Here is a 23,252-nt window from a genome sequence, read left to right as displayed (position 1 = left end):
TAAGGTCCTGCCCTGTAGGCAGGGATGACAGCATTGATTGTGGGCCCAGTGATAGCTTAGTGTAGCAGGAGAGGGGAGAGAAAGAACAAAGTAACTCTGGTTAAAGGTGGGATGGGAGCTATGCCCCTTAGATCTCCTCACTTCCCTCCACCACTCCCTAGCCCTCAGCCTAGGGTCCTCCACTTTCAGACTGGGAGGAGAGGGTAACTAGCTGCTACCTAATTTCCCAAGCTTACTGGAAGACAGAGCAGGTCCCTGGATAATCAAGAGTTAACAACAGATGGTCAGCATGTTCATCATCATTACCTGCAAAGGCAAACTTTATAGGACCAAGAATGCATTAAAATTTACTATGATTTGTTCAGCAGTATCTAAAGCTTCAGGATTTATCTGAATACACAGGTGAAAAACTCATACAACTGAGGCAAAGTAGCTGGAAATACCAATTTCTCTCACAACGGAGAGACACCCAAGTTATCTCCAAAAAATCTTGCCAATCTTGTTCCTGTGAGTGTCCTGGGACAGCACTCTGAGCTATGTAGTCTGACCTACCTGAGCAGTTCCTCCAAGGCCTGGTCAGGCTCTCTCTGCTTCACTCGGCTAGTAAGGACCTCCAAGGATGAATATAGTACATTAACATTGTCAGGATGAAAAAGTCCATTCCTAAGGGAAAGTCAAGGTTAAGATAGTTTTAGTTCAGTTTCAGGAAACTCGCTTGGGCAGCACTTGAGGATCCTGGCCTCCAGGCTGTCTCATCAGTAAGTCAACAGAGGCAAAAGGAGAACAGAGAGCACTCAATGCCAAATTCAGCCGCAGCTCTGAGTATCAGACTAGAAAAGTTGAAGTGCACCTCAAACAGTCTTTCCTTAAGGACTTAACAGTCCTCCTAGGTTTATTTTCAAAGGAAAAAGCTCTTGTTACTTACTAAATTTTAGAGATAAGTCTTAGACCTATCCCCACCAAAAAGAGGGAGTAATTTTGTCAAACTGCTAAATCAATGTGTAATCCATAGTAAATGCTCAATAAAGAACTTATTGCTTCTATATTAATAAATCTAGTCTTGGCAATTCTTTCTTCAGATTCTGTTTCCTACTGTCCCTTCCTTTTCCAATCCTATGTCATCAGTCTGGGCCAGGCCCTTATCATCATCACATGCATAGATCATGGTAAAACATCTCGACTAGTCTTTTCTGTGTCCCTTTCCAATCTGTCCTGCGCACTGCTGATGAAGGATCTGCTGAAAACATCACTTTCATTATATTATGGCTCTTATCATAAAACTCAAAATTGCTTCCCTGGAAAACATCCAAATTCTTCTGTCTGACCTTCAAGGCGCAACACAATCTGAACCCCTAGATCTGTTACTCCTCTAGAAGCATTGCCACATGCCCAGTGGTATTCCTTTTCCTTCCAACAAATGTATTCTGAGGGTGTTATGGACCAGAGATTTTTTGTTTTTGTTTTATATTGGGATAGCTTTATTAAGGTATAACTGACAAACAATAAACTGCATGTATTTAAAATGCTGAACTTGATCAGTTAATTTATATATTAACCCACAAAATGATCACCCACTAAAATAATGAATATATCCATTACTCCACCAAAGTTTTCTTATAATTTATCCCTCCCTTCAGCATCCTCACCCAACAGATCTGTGTTCTTTCACTAAAATATTGTATTCTTTTTCCAGATTTTTATATAAATGGAATCATATACTACATACTATCAAAGGCTTGCTTTTTATTAAGTCTAATTCTTTTTTCATCCATGTTGTTGCATATAGGATTCTTCCATATAGATATACCACAATTTGTTTTTTTATGCACTGGTTGATGGACATTTGAGTTGTTTCCAGGTTGTGGCCATTACAAATTAAGCTACTATAAACCTGTGTGTGCAAAACTTTGTGTAGACATGCTTTCATTTCTCTTCAGTAAATACATAGAGGTAGAAGAGATGGATTGTATGGCAGGTGTATGTCTAACTTTTCAAGGAACTACCAAGTTTTTTTCTAAAGTGGGTGTACCATTTTACAGTCCCTCCAGCAGCAGGTGAGAGTTCCCACTGCTTCACATCCTTACCAACACTTATTAGCATGGTAAATCTTTTTAATTTAGCTATGCTGTGATTTCAGTTTACATGTCTTTAATAACTAATACTACTGGACATCTTTGCATATATATATATTTGGCATCTGTACATCTCCTTGATGAAGCATCTATTTAAATATTTTGTTAGGCACTGTTTTTAAGTACTGAGAACACAACAATGACCAGTGTCTGCCCTCGTGGAGCTCATAGTCTAGCAGAGAAGACAGATGGGGTCTTTCTTACTAAAATGTCTAAGTTTTATTGTGAGATACCACAATACTAGGAGAGAACTGGGGGTTAGAGAGGCAGGAAGAAAGTTTACCTAGCTTAGGGGTCAGAGAAGATTCCCCCAAGGAAGTGAAGTCTAAATACAGGTCCCAAGGATGAGTTAGAAAAGACTAGGGATCAAGGAGGGTGGAAATCCTGGCAGAAAGATGAGTATGTGTGAAGCCTTCTAAGAGAAAGCTATATAGGATGCAGAAATTAATTCAGCAGAGCTGGAGGGCAGAGTGAAAGACAATGAATGAAACAGCAGGAGTCATATAATAAAAGGCCTTAGAAGCTAAGAAAAAAAGAGTTTGAACTCATGAAGAATCCAAGGGCAATCAGAAACCAAACTTAGGATAGAATAAGATTGGGTTTGCATTGGGAAGCTCACTTTGACTGCTGTGTGAAGAATGGACTTAGGGAGGGCAACTGGGGCAGAGAGACCAACTATGAAACTAATCTAGTCCAGGGGAGAGATGAATGGTGTCTGGAAGCAGTAGAGCAGGAGAGGAAGAGATGGCTATTCAGATGTTATCTAGAAGATGAAATCAACATATCTGGTGATCAGACATTGGAAAAGAAAAGGCAGAGTAGAGAAAGGGACAAAGAATAAACTCCTGGTTTCTGGCTCAGACAATTGACGGTGCCATTTACCTACCCAGGCAAAGCTGAAGGAACAGTGGTAAGGAGGATACACTCTGTTTTGGATGCAATGAGTCTGAGGGGTCAATGACATATCTAAGGGGGTGTTGAATAGGCAGCTGGACATAAATGCCTGTGGCTCAAAAGATACATTTTAGCACAAATTTAAGCTTGGGTGAGATGGCCCAGGAAACCTGTATAATGAGAATAGAAGGGCCAGGGCCCAGCCCTGAGGAAAAAGAAAATTTAAGTAACATTCCTCCCTCATTTATACTTACCCTCATTCTGTGCCTTCCAGCATTTGCCTTTATCTACCAAAAAATCACCTGTCCTTCAATGGCCTGATGAAATCCTAGAGTCCCATGATGGCTGTCCCTAAATACCCCAGAACACACTGTATTCAAGTCTTTAATTTCAACTTGTTTAGTAACAACTTCAGTTAACAGTCTGTCCAGTGTCACAGAAAGCTCTCCATAGTAAACTTGGCTAAGAATCAGATGACCAGATTTGTTAAGGTTAGCCAATAACAAGTAACTAACTTTCAAGTGAGTTAATAATAGCAGCTCCATAAGACACAGAGGGTGCAAATCAAGTGGAATGATGCAAACACATCCCAAAACAAATAAATACCATATTTACATAAGGTGCTAGAACCTTTTCCTTATTTTCTATACCTCAGTGCCTTAGTGACTGTCAAGCAAAAGCAAGTACGTGCTTGATTACCTCTACCTACCATACTTGCCACATACTCACCAAGCAAAAAGCCCATGAAAAATCTGCAGTAGTTTCTGATAGCATGAAGACATTATGTGGTACTCCTGAACTTTCATTCCTGATCCATCAGCTACACCATGATCCTCAGCAGCTAAGCACTGAAAGGGAAGAATGTTTTTAGGAAAGTTCCTTTGGCAATTGCCCACATTTTCCTTCAATATTTCTCAGCCAAAAATAAAATCTATTGTTCACTTAGTAACTTCTAAGGCTCAAGAGTGAAAAGATAGGCTTCTGACCTGAATGTAGTTGTGGATGTTTTCCAGATGGTTACACATTGGAGTCAGCAGTTGAACAATACTGTGAGCAATTTCTTCAGCAGATCTCTGATTGAGATGTGTGAATCCAACAGTCCGGCTTCCTTTACTCTGTAATAAATTCAGAGTTATGGGGAAAGAAACTGCTGGACAGCTTCTCTGAAACTACGAGTTTGTTACGGGGTTTAATCGAACCTGTGCCACCAGGTAGGCACAGACAGAAGAAACTGATTGTTTGCTTACATACAATTCAATTCTGAAAGCAGAATCTTGCACTATTTTCTAATAACCAAGAGATTAGCTTATATAGAGCATGAACAGAGTTTGAGAAGTATAGACCCATATTTACTAATGAGATACAGCTTACACAAAAACATTTAGGCTGATAAGAATGTACAGCAAACAATGAATTAAAAAAGAAAGCAACAAGTAACTGGATATATTGTTTAAATATTTACACCTAAAATTCTCACATTTTATTTGCATCATTCAACTGTTTTGCCAGATGCTATCTGCACTGTTGTACATTGCACACACTTTTGAGGTTCTGGCCTTCCCTAGAGAGCCAACTATTATACTGAAGCTTGGGCACGGGCTTAGTTGGGGAGGCTGTTATAACCAAAACTAGAGCACAAGCCAGGATTCAAGAATGCTCAGGGCATTCAGAAATATACCTCCTGTTTTGGGTGCCTCTTTTGTTTTTCCTGTTTCAGAGTTCCTTTTTAGAGCAAGGTGAATATGGTCTGGCAATGGAGCTGCCATTATGCTTCCTAGTTACACAAACACAATGCTGGTGATATTCACTACTAAGACTTCCTTATGTGCAAATTCACTAAGGCCAGGTCCTGTGTTTCTGCCTATACTAACCTTGGAGAAAGGGACTCTCCTGTTAACAGAAGGTATCAGCATACTCTCCACCTTCAGGGAGAGATCTTCCAGCAAGAAAAGCAGCTCAGGGGGCTGAAGTTGCACAAATTCAGTAGCCTGTCACAAGGAGGAAGGAAAGAATAATTCCAAGCATGTCCTAACCATCCTTTTACGGAAGCATATTTCACATTTACTCTTCCCAAATGGGTGAAGAATCTGATCATCACCAAAAAAGGGGGAAATTCCCCCACCTCATAAAGTGGTCATTGTGCTCTACCAATAAATTAAAACAATCAAGCATTTCCAAAGTAAAACAGAATTTCAAATTATTAAAATAGCAATCCAAGGCAGTACAGTTTAAGAAGACATACTTTTTCTTCCCCCACCCCAAGGTTTTTTTATACAATTTTTTTATTAAGGTATTATTGATATACACTCTTACGAAGGTTTCACATGAAAAATAATGTGGTTACTACATTCACCCATATTAATGAGTCCCCCTCCAATGCCCCACTGCAGTCACTGTCCATCAGTGTAGTAAGATGCCACAGAGTCACTACTTGTCTTCTCTGTGCTACACTGAAGAAGACATACTTTTTCTCCAGAAAAAAATGCCTCTGTGTGATATTCCAGCTTTGAACCTGAGGTACATTCCTAAATACCATGGAATGAAAAATGACTAATTAAAGGGAATTTTGCTTTTCTCTGTTCATTAAATGATCCTCTCATATTTTCTTTCCCTTAATGTTTTGCTGCTATTAACTCTGCACAGGACCCCTACACGTATATAATACCACCAGAAGCAGAATCAACCAAACACAGTCTCACTTCAAACTGTTCACTCAATGGACATTTACAGAGAATCTCCAAGTACAAGCTGAATATAGAAAGATTGGGGGAAAATAAGATACACTCTCTGTTCTGAACGTACTTACATTCTTGCTAAAATCTATAGTAAAAAACCCATGCTATTTCTCAATTTCTTTTTTTTAACCTAGAGAAACTGTATTTTTTTAAATCTGGTAAAATCCTGAATCAAGAGTTAACTTTTCTGTGACAATGTCCTTTACGTCTAACTTCATTATAAACACCATTCTCTACCCAGAGTTTCACTGGTACTTCGTTTAGACCATCAATATAGCACATACTGCTATTTATGTCTACTTCCTTCTATTAGATTATGAGCTATTTGAAGGCAAGCATCATGCTGTAAACACTACTGAACTAATGTCTAGATTAATGGCAAACATAAAAAAGGCCTGGATAAGCATCTGATGCATACTGAAGAAACATCATGAAAAAATGAAAACAGCACTGACCTTTATAAGCCGTAAACCAGAACAGTGGTGCTATACAAAAGTAATCTAAATAACCTATTATTAGTAACCTAAGAAAAATCACATCACTAGCATATCTTTTATAATGTAGGACACACTATGAAAAACTCAGACTTATAAATATCATATACAGATAAGGAGTATGATTATTCATTATTACTTGTATATATAAAGGCTTTGGAAGCCAGAGTCCAACTTCTCTCCAAACCATGGTATTGTTTTTCAAGTAAGAATAAAGCTGAGGAACTTTCTGAAAATTTAGCTCCAGTGTATCAGCTCTATCACTTACTTCAGTGTGCATTTCAGTATCCAAGATGAACTTGGTCACAAGCCCACAGTGTAAAACAGAGAAGACCTCAATATCCAGTTCTCGGAAAAAAGCGCGGTAATTCCGTAGTGACACTGAAGTGTTTTCTTCTTTCCCTTTGAACTCCTGAGGAGAAAGTTGTGGTAACCAGTAGCATCAATAAGGCTTCCATACTAATCCAATTCTTAATGACTATTTCAAAGTGCAATTATGCATTCATTTTATACAAAAAATTACATTTTCAGCATATCACCACCTTCCTTTCACCAAAGTCCCTAAATATTCCTGAAACAGAGCACCTGAACTTAATATTGGGAAAATACTATTGGGTCACACATTGAGACCCTCAGTTGGTTTCCACTTAGGGATGAATTATTAGACAAATCAACACATTATGGGGTGGTACAGAAAAATATGAGCCTAGAGACAGAAGGAACTGGCTTCAAAGCCTTGCTCAAGCACTTATTAACTGTGTGACCTTGGACAAGTCACTTACCTTCTCTGGGTCTTGGTTTCCTCATCTATTAAATGTGGATAATAATATTAACCTCAGGTTAATACTAATTAGAGGAGGATTAAAAGTTATACATAATAAACAGTAGTTAAAACAACAGAAACAATGGGAATCTGTGTGGTTCAATTTCATAAACACATAAAACCTACTCTGTGAATAGCACAGTTATAGGAACTACTATTTATTAAGTACCAGAAACTGTACTAAGCTTTTCATGTTATCTCTATTCATTGAGAAATCGATAATCTGGGGTCGGAAGGGAAAAAAGGCTAAAACAAGTATATCTGTAACTATGTTCTAAGACAGAATTTGATTATCACTCCAAGAGAGATAATCAAATTACTGCTGGGGTGTGAAAAAAGGGAGTGAAACGTTCAAGAAAATGATTATAAAATGCAGAGAACAGTGCTGGCCCTCTGTTCATCCCACTGGGGTGACACACACCTTCACGGATGCCCATCATTCCAGTACCTTTTCTGGCTGGCTTCTATCAGACGGCGTAGGGTCACACTCTGAACTACCCTCCTTTGAAAGTGTATCAGGGGAGGATGTTTTGCTGCCATCTGCTTTCCGTTTCCTTCCTCCTTATATTTCAAAAGGAGAAAAGTGACTCAAGTAATCATAATCATGTTTGCTAAACATCACTGCCTTCAGGAAACAACTTGATGAAGACTAACTAGAGGTAGAGGAGGTAATTTTATAAGCCTAAATTATAGTTCATTTTATAACACTGCCAAATTATATAATCTTTCCAATTACTGATGCCTTGAGGCATATGAACTCCAAAGTTACTTTAATGTGGCCCATACGGAGACATCGAATAAAAAGAAAAGAACATACTCACCACCTGTACTTCCTTGTTTCTTGATTTTTGCTGAAACAGCAGTACTGGCAGGAGGGGTTACATCTAAAGTATCCAAGTCAAAGTTTGCAAGAGGAGGAACATAGTCTGGGGTGACTGAAACAGAAAGACAGAGGCTCGATGTATACCAACCATATACCACTACAGATGCAGAATACAATCACCCAACTGGCTAAAAACTAGTCTCCAGAATTACCAACCACAGCTGAGTGCCTATAAATGCATTACAGTCTTCTGACATTGTTTCAGCATAGCAAAATGGCCAGAGATAGCTTAGTATCATATTAATTATGATCAATTAACATGCAACCATTCATCATGATACAGAATATCCAAGCAGATAAGCGCTAAAAATTGACTTATATTTAAATTCTTCAGTTATTAACAGTATTTGGTCATCCAGAAATCTGTTTTATACACAATTATTTAGATGAAGGTCTGAGGGAAGCTCCATGTTTACCCCAGGGAATCAACCTAGCATTGTAAGGCAATAAGTTTACTTAATGATCAGAAGGAATTGAGCAGCCTTTTAGGTCTACTCCTGGTTCATAACTATGTTCAGGAAAGCAAAAGGCACTGGAAGTTCAACCTCCAAAGAAGCTAAACAACTTTACAAAAGCTCAACCAATGCTTTGAATTTATTTTCTGAAGCAGTTAAGATCTCCTAGCGGTAACAAGGGAAGCAAAACTGATGTACTCATTAAAAAAAATTTATTGAGCATACATTTTCTTGTCCCAGGTGAGTAGGGGACAGCTACCATTGTGCCTGGCTTGAAAGCAAAGTTCTTTATCTCCTCACTGCTGTCCGAGCAAGGTTACCAGTATGGGATACGTCCCTTACCTGCCAAATACCTTTCCAGGATTCTTTGTAGCTCTACAATGTGCTTTAACCGGGTGAGCACCTTCCCCTTCATCTCAGGTGATGTTTGCTGGCAGAAGGCATTTATAACCTACAGAAGGACAAATTATATTCTCATACTTTGAACTGTTCTGGTTTTAACCTTATTTGCATTATTCATCCAGAGTTAAAAAATGCCATTCAGTGGCAGGATCTGTGAGTTTAGTCTATAATATTAGAGTATTCTCAGCAAGGTGCAGTAGAGAAAAAAAGCCCTGGGCCTATACATGGGGTCAGATTTTTAATCCTAGTTCTACTTATTACTGACTAAGGAACATGGTGGAATAACACAGTGACTAGAAAGCATACACTTTGGTGAAACAAGACCTATTCTACTTACTAGGCTTTGTTACCCTGGCCAAGACATTAACCTTTCTGAACTTTTGTTTCTTCAACTGCAAAACGTGAAGGCAGTTGTGGTATGGATTAAAGAGGGTAAATAAAGAAATTAGCCTAGCATTTGGCACAGTATAAGTGCTTGACAAATGATTTTGAACTCTGTACTTGCAACTCTACATGTGTAAAACAAGGATAATAATACCTGTCCTGCCTATATCATAATATCATTTTGAGGATAAGATGTGATAATTTAAGTGAACAGATCATCTCAGAATAATATGCATGAGAAAGGCAATGATATATAGATGTAAGATGTTACATCATTTTTATATTTCATTATTGTGCATTTCATTAGCACAAATATATTCTACAGGGAGGAGAAAACTGTCATTCACTTGATGTTACTGCATTAAAACATTAAGTGCACACCTACAACACAAGAATAAACAGTATTTTCACAGCAGAGTAGGTGAAGGTATTCCAGAAGAATACAAAAAGAAAGCTTAGGAAAAAAATCATGGGCAACATGAAACAAGTCCTAAGTATTTTGATTTGGCTACATCAGAAGGTACATATAACTGGGAAGGGTATGATACAACAGCTAGAAAAGCACACAGGGGTGAGGCATGGTGGAGACTTTAGGGAGGCTCATGGGAACCAAGGAAATAGTTTCCTCTTGAGAGAAGCTACAAACAATAGGTGAAATGTCCTAGTAACTCTGCTTACCTCTCGGAACCAGTTGAGAGTAAGAAATATGAGTGAACATATGAATGAAAGCTCTTTATCAGACATGGACTCCAGCCTCTCTTCAGGTTCCAGATCAGTGAGGAATACAGGACAATCTGAAAAACAACGTTTCTATAACTCCCTTTAGAACCTGGATACTGCCTCTAGAGCAAGCTCTTCTATGCACTTTCCCCTTTAACTCATATTTGAAGGTCAAGCTTTGATTAGCCTCAAAAATACATCCATATTATGCAGCCATCAACAAATATGATTAAGAAGTCTTTGCAACAATTATAGAGGCAAGGACCAGAGACAAACATGGAACTATGATAACAATTATTTGTTAACATGATAGGAATTTATATGTATGATTTTATCTTTGAAATTCCATTATTACTGCAATGCTACTTGATGAAGTTAGAAAATTCCTTCCCACACACATTGTGTAAGGTATGACCCTTCCCTAAGTTTACCAAAGGAAGGTACAAGGAAGAAAGAATTAGGCAATTTCATTTTATACCTAATAAACCATCAATCTCTTCCAAGTTTCCATTATGTTGTTTCTCCACACAAAGTCTCAGTAACCGGAAATAAGGAGCCAGGCACAATGGAGACACCAACCTGGGGAGGAAACATCCATTTCTAGACCACCACACTTTATAGGTATAATAGTCCATGTTTATAGGGAGCCTAACCTTATAATTAAGGAGTTTTGCCCACAGTAAATGTCTACTTTAAGAATATATGACAAAGAACTTAATGGATGCTCAGTAGGGAAACAATGAACTGAACTGGAAGAAGGCAGAGGGAAGTGGAGTGAATGCCCATGTGTGAGAAGAAGCGGAGGTAAGCTGGAAGGAGGGAGTAGGCAGATACGCTCCTTGGAGGGAGAAAGGAAAAGAGACTCACAGAGCATGTTGGTTGTCATGAGGCGATGCAAATCCCAGTCCCAGGGTCCAAGAAAAACAAGGAATCTGTCCCATCCTCATTAGCCCCTCCAAATACCACCTGGCTTGGGGAAAAACCCTTTTCAATCACATTCTCTGCCAAGTACAATAACTATGGAGTTCCCTGTGAACACTCACACCACCAACAAGTTTCAGAAAAGAAAAAATGTACTGACTTCTGTTCTGATGTCTGTGAAGTCATTCTACCCCCATCTTTTGCAAAGTCCTGAGAGAACAACAGTGGTAGGAGGTTGATGGCGATCCCTTCATGACTACTGTATTCCTCCAGTCCATACAGCGCTTTCACAGGAAATGGATAGTCACTGTGGAAAGAACCCAGAATCTGATGCCCCAACTCAAGGGTGTGTGTGACTATAATGGAAACCACTAGACCAAATAAATCTCTCCTATTAAGAGGATAAATGAGAGGCAGAAAGAACTGTTTCTGTTCTTTTTTCCATGCTAAAAAAGTGGGGAACCTTTTCAGCACTTCTGGGGTCAGAAGTGCTGGGATATCGGGGTTGAGGGGGAAGAAGCTGTGGGAATGGGCTAGACTTGGTTGAGGTCAAGGGCATTCTGATGTCTGTACCAGCTATTGTCATAACTGACATGATTTCTTCACCAGTACAATCAAGGCAGGTAAACAGTGCTTACCCTTCTGGAACAACACAGACGTCCACCACAAAGGCATCTTGGAAATCATTAAAAGTGGTCCGCCCAACCCATTCCTTCAGGAAGCAAACAAAAAAGGATGTGTAGCCCAGGAAGTACTTGCTGTAGAGCCCTAGACAAACTATTAACTTTTCTACGCCTTAGTTTCCTCATTTCTAAAGAGGAAATAACAATAATACGTATCTTATTCAGAAGTGGAAAAGACAGTGTGAAAAGTGCTTAACACAGTGCCAGTGCGTGGCACAGAAGAGAAGGTGGCTATCAATACCATCAACATTATCATCATCCTCATCACTTTTTTTATTGTTATTAAGTGAAGGAGGCCTGAGGAGAGGCATGGGGCAAGGTGAGTCAGAATAGCCTTCTCAACTACAATATGGGAGAACACAAAGGATGATTTCTCTATTTTGCACTGCAACACAGAGAAGGGCTTGAAGATTGTGTAGTAAAGCAGCCCTCATGCTTTAGTGATTTAAGAAAAGACACTTGGCCTTACCAGGGCTTTTGGAACCAGCTTTTCTCCCTGGATCAGGTTGGCAAATTCATCATAATAAAGTGCAGAGGCCTGAGGAGACCGCTCACTGAAGGAATGAACCAGCTGCAGCAAGGAGGTCACCTGCAGCAGGCAAAGAAAAACAATGGTTTGGCCACTGGCTGCCAATGCTCCCTGAACACCACTCATCCCACCCATCCAGTAGTAAGTTTTCCCTTTTGTTTCTCTGGGAAAGCTGTTACCTCTCACCTGAGGTTTTCCTGAGCTTCCTGACCAGCCCATCCCTTCCTAATCTCATATTGTTTCCAATCCATCAGACACATGCAACCCAGATTAATTTTTTTTAAAAGCAAAGCTTGGATTATGCCATTTCTATGCCAAGAAACCCTTAAGGACTACCTCAGCTGAAAAATTAAATCAAAATGTCTTGATTCACATTCAAGGCCCTCTGTTTCTATCTTTCTGCCCAACTTTATTTCCAACTCTCTAATTATATACTTGCTTAACCCTATGCTCCAGTCAACATGCTATTCCTTAAACGTGGCCTACCTTTCTTGTTCTCTAGGAATTTACAATTTAATTAAGGAGATTATTCAGAAACAGAAATAAATGCAACTCCAGCCAGTAGATTCTAAGTGCTGTAAGCGTGCTACAAATCCAAAAGCTACAAGTTCAGGAAAACATATTTTGAAAGCAGCAGCACTCTCTCTGGTAAACTGTGACAAGAAGCAATCCCTCAGTTACTCATAAACATATCCATTACAAGAACTCACCTGTGTATACTGCTCATTGCTCAGGTCTGCTCTCCCTTGAGTAAAACTGGAAGGTCTATTTCTAAAAACAAGGAATTTTACCTTCACATTCATAATATTTTATAACAGCTGGCAATAAGTTTAAGTATCCTGCCTTCCCTGGGATGGATGTAGAAATTAAAAGTGCATGAAAGCACAAAGTATTCATTTATGCCATACAAAATGTGGATGAGAGCAAGCAATGGCTATCTTAGATTTTTTTTTTAAGGAAACACTAATTGTCATCACAAGAGCAAGCACTGGGCACTGTTCTAAGCATTTAACGCTCTTAAGCAGTATGTCTCCAGAGAATAATTCTTAACCAGGACATTACACAGACACTACATATTACTAAAGCTGATTCTAAGGATGTCTCCTGAGGTCACAGGAATTCTCAACAAATCATTTCTAAAGAGCACGAAAATCATTTCAAATTCATTTTACAATGGCAATAACTTATCAAGCCCCAACTCTGATGCTTCTTTAGAAGCTACAACTGCGGCATCAAAGTGCGAGAGGGAAAAAAATCCATAGGAAAACAGGAATAATGCAGCAATGTAGAAACTATGGTGTGTCTAGTGCCTAGGACAGGAGACGACAAAGAAAAATGCACCCCAGGAGGGTCAGGATTCCCCTTTTGTGGAAACATTTCTAGAACTTTATTTCTTGACAATCCCTAGTATTGAAAACCATCAGACTGCAATGACTATGATCACAATCCTGTAAAAACTGTATGTGCTATTATATAAAGCAATGATTAGAAGGGAACATGGAAATGTAACAAACATTTGCTCATTTCTATTTTATTGTCTACTGTTATAATGATGTTTACACAGTGTAACACTTTATTTTGTAAGGGCAGCACCTTGATTAATTGACCTTGAACCACAGAAGTCAGAATATCCATACATACCTTCCTGATGACATGCTGCCAGCCATGGTGACAGCCCCAATAATACCAATGAGTTTATACTTGAATACGGTGCTACAGAGCTGCTTTCGTATCACCAAGTACATGTCATCCTACAAGGAAACAATGATAGAGAAAGATATAGGTGCTGGAATAGTACAGGAAAAGAGCCAATGGCTATCAGGGCCAAAAAACCTTGAATAGCAACAGTTCTATCATTTACCAACTGTGTGGCCTTTGGCAAGTCATTTCATCTCTCTGAGTTTTAATTTTTTCATGTATAAAGTGGGAATGGTTTTGTAAGGATCAAAGAAAATTACAAAAATGTCCTAGAACAGGGCCCAGCACATGATAGACAATCAATAAATCAATAACAGCTATTATTATTCTTGTGACAGTTGCTTGATAAAGATAGACAAATTATTAATAATGTTCTTGACTGCTAAGCTAAAGTAATAAAATAGAACAAAATACTTAGGAATAAATTAAACCAAGGAAGGAAAAGATTTGTACGTTAAAAACTACAAAACATTGTGACAGAAATTAAAGACAACCTAAATAAATGGTTATCTCATGTTCATAGATTGGAAGACTTGATATTATTAAGATAATGTACCTCTCAATATGATATGCCCATTCAAGGTAATCTTTATTAAAATCCCAATAGTATTTTTTGCAGAAATCAATCCATTCTAAGATCCATATGGGATTTCAAGGGACCCTGAGTAACCAAAACAATCTTGAAAAATAGATTTGAAGGGCAAACACTTCCCAATTTCAAAATTACTACAAAACTACAGGAATCAGAACAGTGGTGATAGAAGCATAAGGATACACATACTGAACAATGGAGAGAATAAAGTTCAGAAATAAACCCTCCCACATATGGTCAAATGATTTTCCACAAAGGTACCAAGACCATTCAATGGGGAAAGGACAGTCTTTTCAACAAAGGATGCTGAAAAAAACTGGATACCCATGTGGAAAAAACCCTTCCTTTGCCTTTCGCTATATAAAAAAATTGACTCAAGCTGAATCAATGATCTAACTTTAAGAGCTAAAACTATAAAACTCTTAGAAAAACACACAGGAAAATCTCCATGACTTTGGATTTGGCAAATGTTTTTCTTAAGTATGACACTGAAAGTACAGGTAACAAAAGAAAAAACTAGATAAATTGGACTTCATCAAAACTGCATCAAAGGACACTATCAAGAGTGAAATGACAACCAACAGAATGAGAGAAAATATTTGCAAATCATGTATCTAATAAGGGACTAATATTCAGAATATATAAAGAACTTTCATATGTCAACAACAAAAAAAAAAAACATTTAAAAAATAAATGAAGGACCTGAATAGACACTTTGCCAAAGATTTACAAATGATCATTAATCGCATTAGGGAAATGCAAAACAAAACCACAATGAGATATCACATCACACCCATTAGAATGGTTGTAAGTAAAAAATGGTGTTGGTAAGGATATAGAAAAATTAGAACCCCCATTTATTTGTGGAAGTGTAAAATAGTGCAGCTGCTGTGGAAAAACAATTGGGTGGTTCCTCAAAATGTTAAATATAGAATTAACATATAACCCAGCAATTCCACTCCTATGTATATACACCTAAAAGGATTAAAAATAAGGGCTCAGACAATTTTATACCAATGTTCAAAGCAACATTATTTACAACAGCCAAAAGGTAAAAAAATCATTACCAGTGTCTATCAATGGAAGAATGGATAAGCTAAATGTGGTATGTACATAAATGATAGAATATTCTTCAGCAATAAAAAGGACTGAAGCTAGATACATCCTTCAAGATGCATGAACCTTAAACACATTATGCTAAGAGAAATAACCCAGACAAAGGACAAATATTGTACAATATAAATGAGGCATATAGAATAAGCAAATTCAGACATAGAAAGTGGATTAAAGGTTACCAGGGGCTGAGGGAAGTGAAATGGAGAATTATTACTTAATGGATATAGTTTCTTTTTGGGAAGATAAAAAAGTTCAGCATATAGACAGTGGTGATGGTTGCACAACATTGTGAATGTACTTAATGCCATTGAATTGTACATTTAAAAAATGATTAAAACAGTAAAATTTATGTTATATATTTTACCACAATTAAAAAATGACATAGCTCTATATTACTGACATGAAGCAATCTCCAAAATTCACTGTTAAATGAAAAAAAGCAAGATGCAGAACAAGGGGTAAGATGTGGAGTATAGGTAAATACAAATTTGTGAATGCTCAGAACATCTCAGAAAGCTATAAACTAGTCACAGTGATTGCTGTTAGAAACTAGATGCCTAGAGGACTGAAAGGGAGGGAGACTTATTTTCACTACATTCCCATACCTTTTGCATTTTCTACCAGGTGTGTATATTACCTAGTTAATTTTTTTTTTAATTTAAAAAGGGTGCTGGTTCAGCAGACTCAGACTCCAAGCAAGGACCAGTGGTTACCAAAGGGAAGGAGTCAGGGAGGGTCGGTGGAGAGAAAAGGAGAAGGGGATTAAAGAGCATTATCATTCGCACTCACAATATAGGTAGGTCATGGGGAAGGCAGTACAGCAGGGAGAAGACAAGTAGTGACTATACAATCTTACTACACTGATAGATAGTGACTGCAGTGGGGGGGGGAACTTGATAATATGGGTGAATGTTGAAAACACAATGTTGCTCATGTAAAACATTCAGAAGATTGTATATCAATGATACCTTTAAAAAAAGAATCTATCTTCCAAAAATAAATAATAAATAAACCACCAAAACTAAAATAAACTAAAATAAACAAATAAATACGGCACTGGTTGTTCAAAGCTACAGCCTAGTATGGACTACTGCCACAGGGTGGCACTAAAGATACAAAAGAGATATGAATTCTGATTCCAGCCTAATCTCTTCTTTTATTTTAGACACTATGCCTGGCTTTTTCAGGGAATGGTATCCACAAATGAAAGCAAGCCTGGATGAAGTTCTCATTACATGCAGATATTCCTTAGGAAACAAAGGAATTCTGTGTCCCCACAGCACTCAATAAAGAACCTGAATGGCTTTTCTTACCAAGTTTCATAGTTAGCCGATTACCGACCCATTTGCACCCTAAAAGACTAAGCAATCTGATCTGATATACCTATCATCTCAATGTGTGGCACACAGCAGGCACTTAATGTTTGTGGTAAGAAAAGAATGAATGAATGCTAGGTTTACTGCTATTTCTACAACTACACAGACTGGAGTGATTTCGTTCAGCAAATCTCAACGGAAGAAGTAAGTGTAAAAGATTCGTTCCCAACACACTCCGTTACCTGGATGTGATTGCTGCCTTCATGTTGTTTGCTAAATGCCAGTGTGCTGAGAATGTAGAAGAGTTTGCGTATTTGCTGAGGGGACATATTATCCAGATAATCCAAAATGCCCTGTGAGAAAAATAAAATGTCAACCAGGGGATTAGCAACTTACATTTTTTTCCTTTAGGTAAAAAATCAAAATCCTTTTAAGAGGCATACACATAGATAGCCATGCATCTGTTCTACAAAAGCAAGTTCTCTATAGCTGTGCTCAGAGCCCAAAGGGTGGATACTGAGCTCAGTCATCTAAAATACCTATTTCTCCCTACTCTATTTACTCCACCCTTTTCTTTGAGAAAACAATATTTTGCCAAACATTATGTCTCTGACTTTATTCTTTATCACATCACCTCTTCCCAACTTCTACTCCACAAATTAGTTATTCATTCTCTGCATATGTGTAAGGATCAAAGAAGTAAGTCACACACTACTTACTGGCCTTTGGCAAACCCTCAGCTTGCTCACCCCTAACATGGCCTGCAGTTAACTTTCAAAGCCCAAACTTGATTATGTCAACATCCAGTTAAAAATCTGTGAAAGCTCCCTACTGTCTACAAAATAAAAGTTGAAACTCTTGCACATGTGTGGGTAAAATTGTAATATTTCCAGAATATCTCGCCTGGCTTTAGTACATACACATATCAACAAGTGCTCAAGGGTGGAAAGAAGTATGGCTTTAGTGCATTTGCATCATTCCTCAGGGGTGGAGAGAAGTTCATCTCCATTATCAGTGGGTAATTACCCACTGGCAATTACCTGGGCAATGGAGGGCTTATCTATACCTGAGAGGTGAGGGAGAGGGCTGGTTTTGCTGCTGCTGTAACAGGAGAGAGAAGACTCCAGACTGCAGTTTGTAAGAAATAAATGGATTTTAAACTTTATTTCTCTCTTTGACTGATTTCAGTTTTTAGAGGTATTTTGCCCTGGGATTTCCTTTCCCCGGACTTACATGGTATTCAAGACTCTTCATAATCTGGCCCTGTCCTATGTCTTCCCAGCCTTATTTCCCACCACCCCTCTCCGTGCATCTTGCTTGCCAACCATGCTAGTCTCCCTGTCATCCCTCAAGCATACCATGAACTTGGGTGACAATATGCTTCTGTTCTGTCCTCTGCCTACATGCACTTTCCTTACTTTCTCTCAAATCATTTCCATCCTTTAAGAACCATTCAAATACTATCTCCTCTTGAAGATGTCTTTGGTTTCTCAGCCAGATTAATTATTCCTCATCTGGTATATCTATAGCACTCTACCTCTGTTAGAGAATTTATATTGTTGTATTTAAAATAATTTGCTAACGTGTCTTACTTTCTGTCATCAAAGGCAAGAACTGACTTTTATGTCCACTGCACCCAGAATACAGCCTGGCAGACAGTTTTAAAGAAGTATTTGCTGAATGAATGAATACCTAGATAAATGAATTTTTTTTTTATTATTTGCCAATTACCTCACCTCCTTCCAACCCCCTCCTGCTAATTATAGCGCTTAGTATCTAGAGTACAAAATGAACTGTGGCTATCAGATACCAGATTATCTCTCAGAGATATGCAAGAAAGAAAAATGATTCCATGTATATCGGTAGAGGGAATACCTTCACAAATACAGCATTCAGCCTCATAGCAGATAGGTTTAGAACCACCAACTCTAGGAGGATATCCAATGCAGTATCAACTTCAACTTCACTGCCGCCGCAAACATGGCACACTAGGGCACCAACCACTTCCTATACAGAGAATAGTCAAGAGGACAGAGTGAAACAATAGTATGGCCACCTTAAAGGGGTTCAGGCCTGAGGCCATTCCAATCTCAACTTGGTTAAAATCCCAACCCAAAGGATCTCAGCATCTAATTCTATTATCTAGTTTTAATTAATTTTGGATTCAGGAGGCTTAGGGTTATTACAATCTAACTACATTACCATCCAGTCTTGGCTTCTATCTTCTGAGCAAATATGGGTCATGAAACTGTCTCTAAGACATAAAGATGGTTTCAAAAAATGTTTTAGATACCATTTTCCTTTTCCTTTATACTGCTTCATACTTAGTCATATAGTTCTCTTAATGGCAATAGCTAGTTCATGCCAGATTAATCTACTGCTCTGCTTTAAATTTTTTAAATTTTGTCTTCAGTTTTGAAAGTTCCATTCACATATATTTTAACTGTTAATAATAGGTATAGCATACAGAACCACCACAAACATGACACTTTGTTTCTTTGTCCTCATAGTTACATTCCGCAAGTACATCCTCCCTCCTCTGGATATCTGCTGTTAAAATTTGTGCCTCCTGTTCACGGAAACAGGATTAGGCCCTCAGGCATTTCTCGTTTATTTGTTAATTACAATACATTTTTCTTAACAGCAACTCCAGGATCAACTGGCAGTTCACTATTTGCATTTAAATTTTAAAACTGCCATTCCTATACTGTGCAAACTGCCTGATAGCCTCAGCCCTTTAAGCCAAGGTTTATATGTAGACTACATCTGTACCTTCATTTTTAACTCAGAATTTGAGCTCAAAACTCAAGAGTCAGATCCTCCAGTTCAGTCTCTTCACTTTACTGAGACTAGAAATAGAACTGAGTTTTTCTCCAACTCCCAGTTTAGTTTTTCCTCCTCCAATGCCTTCCAACCAATAAGAAATAAACATCAGATCACATGCAAGTCACTTGGAATTGCATGTCGTTCCTATTCCCTGTTCTCTCTTTTCCAAAATAAGTATTTCAACATACCTGCTTGCAGTAAGTGTCAAAAACGTTAAATGAGTACTTGTACAGGAGACTGCCAAACAAAATTATACTCTGGTCTAGGGAGTGCAAAAAACTCTGAGCCAACAACAGAATGTTGGGACAAACATCCTTAAGAACCTTGAGGGGGGAAGAGGAAAGAAAAAAGAAGCTGTGGGAGAAGCTTTGTTATTACAGCAGCAAGAGTTGCTAACCCTTCAGAAATGTCAGAGTTCTCACCAACTCTCACTTTAACTTAAGGAACCTTAATCTTTGTTTTACTCAGAATAATCTGTTAAAATTATGAGTTTTCTCTCAGAATCAATGGGATTCAACATATGGATAAGAACTGACCTTGAAACTCAAAGAGGTTAAATTATAAGCCTAATAGCACTGTTACTGTCTGCCCAATTGAGATTAGATTCCAGGTCTTCTAAATGCCAATTTCCTCAATCACACTGCCTCCCTGGCGACATATTGGGCCTTCTCTGCCTTGTTTATGATTTGAAATCAGTCTGTAAGATTCAATGCTAATTAAACCGATGTGTTTTAAAGAAGATGAAGAAAACTAATCACGCCCTACCAAAAAGGCAGTAAATGGACATTAAATAACCAGTTATTAAGCCCAGTTTCTTTACTGATTTCAGCACAATAAAAAATCTTAACTTAGGCACTGAACTGGATATAACACTTTACTGGGGAAAATGCAATAAAGAATTACACATGGCTTCTGTCCTTTGGAAAATTATAGACCAAAACATATATCAATGTCAGAAGTAAACACAGAAAGAACTGTAAGATAAAATAACACAAATATTAAATCCAGCTACATATTCTCATTGATTTCAAAGCCAAGCCTCAAACAACTGGGTTTTCTAAGACAGTATACACTGCAAATATCCTAAATATTCACCTCGAAAACAAGATTCCTAGCTTACATAATTCCAATTCAAATGGTTTATATTTCAATAGGAATGATGACCCAAGGGTCACAATGCTGAATGGCTAAATAGTGATGGTTTAATAGATGCAAAATTATGTCTCTACTAGCATTCCTGCAATGTTTTTCAAAAACTACTTAGAATGTGATACAGAAGGCAAATCTGTCAACCAGTTCCTATACAGGGCACCTAGGGCACCAACCACTTCCTATACAGAGAATAGTCAAGAGGACAGAGTGAAACAATAGCAGATCACACAGAGCAAGAGAACTGAAATTACTAATGCAAAATTAAAATTTGAAAGTCTCAGTGGGCTTGAACAATGGGTTGAAACTAACAGTGAAATTTTATATGGGAGCTGCAAACCTTCTATTTTAGGTTAAAAATCAAGTTACATAAGTATGTACTTGGAAGACTTGAATTAAAACATCTCCTATAAAAAAAGAATTTGGGGTTTAACTATAGTTAAGTTCAATATAAACCAATTTTGTGACCTTTTTACTAAAAAGATGAGAATCACTCTTAGGTTGGTTTTATTAACATGATAAGGTCTCCATCAAGAGAAGTAATAATCGTACTATGTGTTGAAATATACTGAGCTCCCTGTCAAAGATCAACACCTAGAAATGTTGGTGCAATTGAGATTCTGCAGGGTCCTGGGCAGGAAACATTAAAATCACAGCTCCACAACTTTCAGACTAATGTGTCTGATTCTCTGACACTTACCAAATGATGAATTAAGAATGTGCTCTGTAGCAGATTATCTTCAAAGCAGCGTGATCGAACCTTATTTCTTAGCACTCTCTCAGCATACCTCTTCATCTGAGTGTTGGTGCTATAGATGATAAGGAGCATCACCATGTCAAAAATCTATTCTTGGAAAGATTAAAGATGGTGATGTGAGAGGTAAGAGAGAGGCCGCCTCCCAAAACTACATATAATATGAAAATATAATAAATACAACTAATCCTGAAAGAGCAACAGGAAAGAAGACTGCGCCAGACTGCACACACCTGGAAAAAAGAACAGACCTCATAGACAGGGTAACATACGAAAGCCGTGATCTGGTGGGACCCAGGTTGTTCCACGACCCCAACTCACCAGCGGGAGGAAGAGAAATGAAGTAGGGATGGAGTAGAGGCCTGGGACTGCTGAACACCTAGCCCTGGAGATCTGCTCTGGGAGCACAAACCTACATTACATGGTACTCTGGTGATTAGTGGGGTTGGAAAGCTGAGACAGGCGAAATACCTGGAGAGACTGAGATCCAACCTGCTTGTGAAACAGGAATCAATACCCAGCTGCTCAGAGACGAAAGAAAGGCGGGCACTCAGAGACACTTCCTAAGACCAAGACGGCTGCTAAAGGGGCAACGACTGAATGGAGCTTACTGCTCAGGAGAAAGGACAGGTAGACAAAACTGTCCAGGCTCACTTTGCCCAGGAACCTGGGAACTTTCATAATCTTCAGATGCTCCAGCTCTCTGGCTGGCTATGCAGATCCAAGGCCCCACACTGTGATACACAGCCTGCTGCACCTTCCTCCCAGCCAGCCCACACCTGGCTTACAAACCAGCAGTCCCTGCCCTAGCGTCAGGCCAGCCAGAGGGAAGCACTGCCTATGGCAGATATAACCGCAAAGCATAGAGGCTTACACCTGTGTGTTAAACCCACTGGTTCTGGCAGTGGAGACAGGCACAGCAGCCGGGAAGCAGGAAACAGCTATTTCCCCCCCCCCCCAGGCACCAGCACCACTCCCATGCTCCCCTGCTCTTTTGAGATGGCTGACATAACTCCAGGGGCCGAAGAGATCCAGAGAGTAGAGCTTCTGGGCACTAGAGAGCACCACATACAAATATGAAACATCAAAGGAACCTGGTTCAAACCAAAATCCCACAAAGATCAGAAAAAGGTTCAAGTGAAACCGAACTCATCAATCTTCCTGAAAAAGATTTCAAAATAAAAATCAAACATGCAGGGGCCTTACGATTAGCATGTATAATGTTGGGGGGAGGCACGGGGAGGGCTGTGCAACACAGAGAAGACAAGTAGTGATTTTACAGCATCTTACTATGCTGATGGAGAGTGACTAATGGGGTATGTAAGGGGGACTTGGTGAGGGAGGGAGTCTAGTAAACATAATGTTCCTCATGTAATTACAGATTCATGATACCAAAAAAAAAAAATCGAACATGCTCATTGAGGTACAGACAAATATTCAGGAACTCAGGAATGAATTCAGTACAGAGAGCCAATCATTACAGAATACAATGTAGGGATTCAAAAGTAGACTTGATACAGTGAAAGAGACAATAAATGAAATAGAAATTGGAGAAGAGAAATACAAAGAAACTGAGGCACAGAGAGAAAAAAAGGATTTGTAGGAATTAAAGAATATTGAGAGAATTGTGTGACCTATCCAAAAGGAACAATATTCGCATTATAGGGGTACCAGAAGAAGAAGAGAAAAAGGGATAGAAAGTGTTATTTGAGGAGGCAATTACAGAAAACTACCCCCATATGGGGA

The 23,252-nt window shown here is 38.6% G+C and overlaps 1 protein-coding gene across 6 annotated transcripts in view; it reads right to left on the bottom strand.

Annotated features, from left to right (window-relative positions):
* The window catches only part of FANCD2 (FA complementation group D2), a 72,106-nt gene that overhangs the window by 21,763 nt on the left and 27,091 nt on the right, over positions 1-23,252 (bottom strand). For 3 of the 6 annotated variants that reach the window (XR_012129005.1, XM_073231017.1, XM_073231019.1), the window contains exons 15-34: positions 21,453-21,596; positions 19,792-19,926; positions 18,653-18,784; positions 17,020-17,130; positions 13,697-13,806; positions 12,766-12,826; positions 11,996-12,115; positions 11,482-11,555; positions 11,004-11,150; positions 10,790-10,888; positions 10,401-10,501; positions 9,881-9,996; positions 8,759-8,867; positions 7,900-8,013; positions 7,527-7,639; positions 6,524-6,667; positions 4,898-5,014; positions 4,013-4,141; positions 3,756-3,874; positions 553-663 (exon numbers count right to left, since the gene is read on the bottom strand). Coding sequence is in view for 5 of the 6 variants with exons in the window: in XM_073231017.1 (XP_073087118.1) it covers positions 553-663; positions 3,756-3,874; positions 4,013-4,141; positions 4,898-5,014; positions 6,524-6,667; positions 7,527-7,639; positions 7,900-8,013; positions 8,759-8,867; positions 9,881-9,996; positions 10,401-10,501; positions 10,790-10,888; positions 11,004-11,150; positions 11,482-11,555; positions 11,996-12,115; positions 12,766-12,826; positions 13,697-13,806; positions 17,020-17,130; positions 18,653-18,784; positions 19,792-19,926; positions 21,453-21,596 (2,306 nt within the window). In the remaining variant the exon portion in view is untranslated. The remainder of the gene's footprint in view (positions 1-552; positions 664-3,755; positions 3,875-4,012; positions 4,142-4,897; positions 5,015-6,523; positions 6,668-7,526; positions 7,640-7,899; positions 8,014-8,758; positions 8,868-9,880; positions 9,997-10,400; positions 10,502-10,789; positions 10,889-11,003; positions 11,151-11,481; positions 11,556-11,995; positions 12,116-12,765; positions 12,827-13,696; positions 13,807-17,019; positions 17,131-18,652; positions 18,785-19,791; positions 19,927-21,452; positions 21,597-23,252) is intronic. The other 3 variants (XM_073231021.1, XM_017677937.3, XM_073231018.1) reach the window with 2 other exon arrangements.

Source organism: Manis javanica, chromosome 3 (genome assembly GCF_040802235.1).
Source record: "Manis javanica isolate MJ-LG chromosome 3, MJ_LKY, whole genome shotgun sequence".
NCBI lineage: Eukaryota > Metazoa > Chordata > Mammalia > Pholidota > Manidae > Manis > Manis javanica.
Note: the sequence above shows the minus strand (reverse complement) of the source record. Positions and strands in the feature narration are given on the sequence as shown.